The sequence below is a fragment of the Aplysia californica genome, unplaced genomic scaffold (genome assembly GCF_000002075.1).
Source record: "Aplysia californica isolate F4 #8 unplaced genomic scaffold, AplCal3.0 scaffold00664, whole genome shotgun sequence".
NCBI classification, from domain to species: Eukaryota; Metazoa; Mollusca; class Gastropoda; order Aplysiida; family Aplysiidae; genus Aplysia; species Aplysia californica.
The window spans coordinates 132,361-134,665 of record NW_004797934.1 but is presented as its reverse complement, the minus strand read 5'-3'; the positions used below and the strand labels follow the sequence as shown (position 1 = coordinate 134,665).

Sequence of the window (2,305 nt, the reverse complement as noted above, 5' to 3'; positions counted from 1 at the left end):
GCAAATAATAATAGTAATTATTATAATAGTTTGACCGTCAATGTCTAACAATGACTAATCCATCTGAAGAGAAGAATATTTCTTAAGCAAAATATATAAAGACAGGATTAATATGACTTATGACTTCTGCTATGCCAGTGAGACCAAATCTGTCTAAGAAAAGTTTACAACAATGTGAAAAATTATAAGTCTTTCTTCAAAACTTAACACTTTTCCTCTGTTTTGAGCCTGTTTCTCAATGCTACGATATGCTAAACATACCTCTGTAGGGCCTTGCACGTTTTGTTGTCCCAGTTGTTGTAGTGGTCCAGACGACAGAACAACCATGCAGACAGAGCCAGGACAAACTGGCAGAACAAGCTGATGCTGGGAACACTGCCAGGCAAGAGCAAAAAGACATAAACAGGTCAGCTGTGACTTCAGTTGATCATCATTGCTTTCTCACCCTGCACCAGGGTGTAAGCCATGGACAAACACTTTCCACCTTTCTCTATCCTGGGCTACCCTCTTGATGTTATTCCATGTCTTCCCACTTTTCTGTACATCAATTTCTGAGGCTTGTCTCCAGGTTCCACGTGGTCTACCCCAGTCGATGCTTCAAATTTTCTATTTCGCCTGATAAAGATATAGTATTTCCTGTTTTTAATTATTGCTTTCCTAGTGGCATCTTATAGCTAGTGTTGAGTTACCATCAGAATACTGAGTATGTATCTAGCTTAAATTATCATTGTTTATACTACTGTTCATTTATATTATGCATGTGACTGTGGGACTGTTTGTGAGTGCCAGCATACTATTACACTGTTAAGGTTATGAGCACAGATGTGTGAGGAAGAGAGGATGTGTGAGGGAAGAGTGTGTGTGTATATGGTTGTGCACATGTGTGTGTGTATGTGTGTGTGTGCATGTTTGTGTGTGTGTGTGTGTATGCACATGTGTGTGGGTGTATGGGTGTGTACATGTGTGTGTGTGTGTATGTGAGTACGTGGTGAAACACCAAACCAATGTTCCAGGATCTGGACACTAAAGATGTATCTTATTTCATCTTATCTTCATAGTTTGAGTAGAGAGAAGAACAAAAACGTAACAACTGTCACTGATCATCTAGAGTGCATGGAAACAGCAAACCAGACGGACAGAAACAACAGAGGGGAAATACATGTATTCATATATTAGGAATTACAACTTAGCAACAGTCAATAGCAATAACCTATTCTGAAATTGAAGGGCAACATTAAACTTAGGGGAAAATACAGAGGTAAGAAGAAGAAGACGGAGTTACGGTATGAGCCAGGATACTGTGCAGGCCAACTTCTTCAATAAGGTGAATAAGTATCCCTCATTTCCTTTTTCTTTTTTAATGATGAAAGAGAGTAAATTCCCATCCTTACTAGGTCAGTAGTAGGCAGAAGAATTTACCAGCACACAATTCGCTACCAATAGTCAAAAACAATGGCTTCAAATGCAAGAGGTGTGTGTTCTTATGTGAGGGACTATATCTAGCCAATGTGCTAACACTGTTCTCTCTCTCTCTCTCTCTCTCTCTCTCTCTCTCTCTCCCTCTCCCTCTCCCTCTCCCTCTCCCTCTCTCTCCACTCCTATTTTTTTTTAAACCATCAAAAAACAAACAAACATGAAGATTTATATTCCAAACTGAACTGACAACAACAACCATACAAGACAACCACTCACAAAGCCAACAATTTCTTAAAATTCTCTCTCTGCCTGGAGCGGAGTTGCTTGGCAGTCAGTTGTTGCTGTCGCAGCACCAGTGCTGCTCTCGTCTGACACAGACATGTGAGGACTTCACCGACGATGCGGGTCAAGAGTCCGACTATCTCACTCTCGCTGACCTTGACACCAGTACTGGCCTCCGAGGTAGCTTCTTTCTATAAAATACACATGTGTATAGTTCAATTTACAAGATTTACAGTATAGTTTTAGTAAAAGTTTTACAGCACCTGCAACACATTAAGGTCCTATAAATGCATTACAAGACATAATTCCACATTAGACTATTCAATTCTAAATAAAACTTACTAATTTTGCACAATACTGTTTAATTCCATAGCAGATTATCAAATCATATACAGGACTAACTAATTCTATACAAGACCATTTAATTCCAAAAAGATTATTCAATTTCATAACTATTCAATTCTAAATAAAGCTTATTAATTTTATATATAAGACTATTTAATTCCATAGAAGATTATCAAATTACATACAAGACTAACTAAATGTATACAAGACTACTAAATAGACCTCTTCACGGTAATGTCCGCCATACTGTCCAGGGGTACTC

The 2,305-nt window shown here is 38.4% G+C and overlaps 1 protein-coding gene across 1 annotated transcript in view; it reads right to left on the bottom strand.

Annotated features, from left to right (window-relative positions):
- LOC101851441 (endoplasmic reticulum membrane-associated RNA degradation protein) overlaps positions 1-2,305 on the bottom strand; it is a 23,294-nt gene that overhangs the window by 1,636 nt on the left and 19,353 nt on the right. Inside the window, exons 16-17 of the mRNA XM_005108153.3 lie at positions 1,693-1,889; positions 262-375 (exon numbers count right to left, since the gene is read on the bottom strand). Of these exons, the coding sequence (XP_005108210.2) occupies positions 262-375; positions 1,693-1,889 (311 nt within the window). The remainder of the gene's footprint in view (positions 1-261; positions 376-1,692; positions 1,890-2,305) is intronic.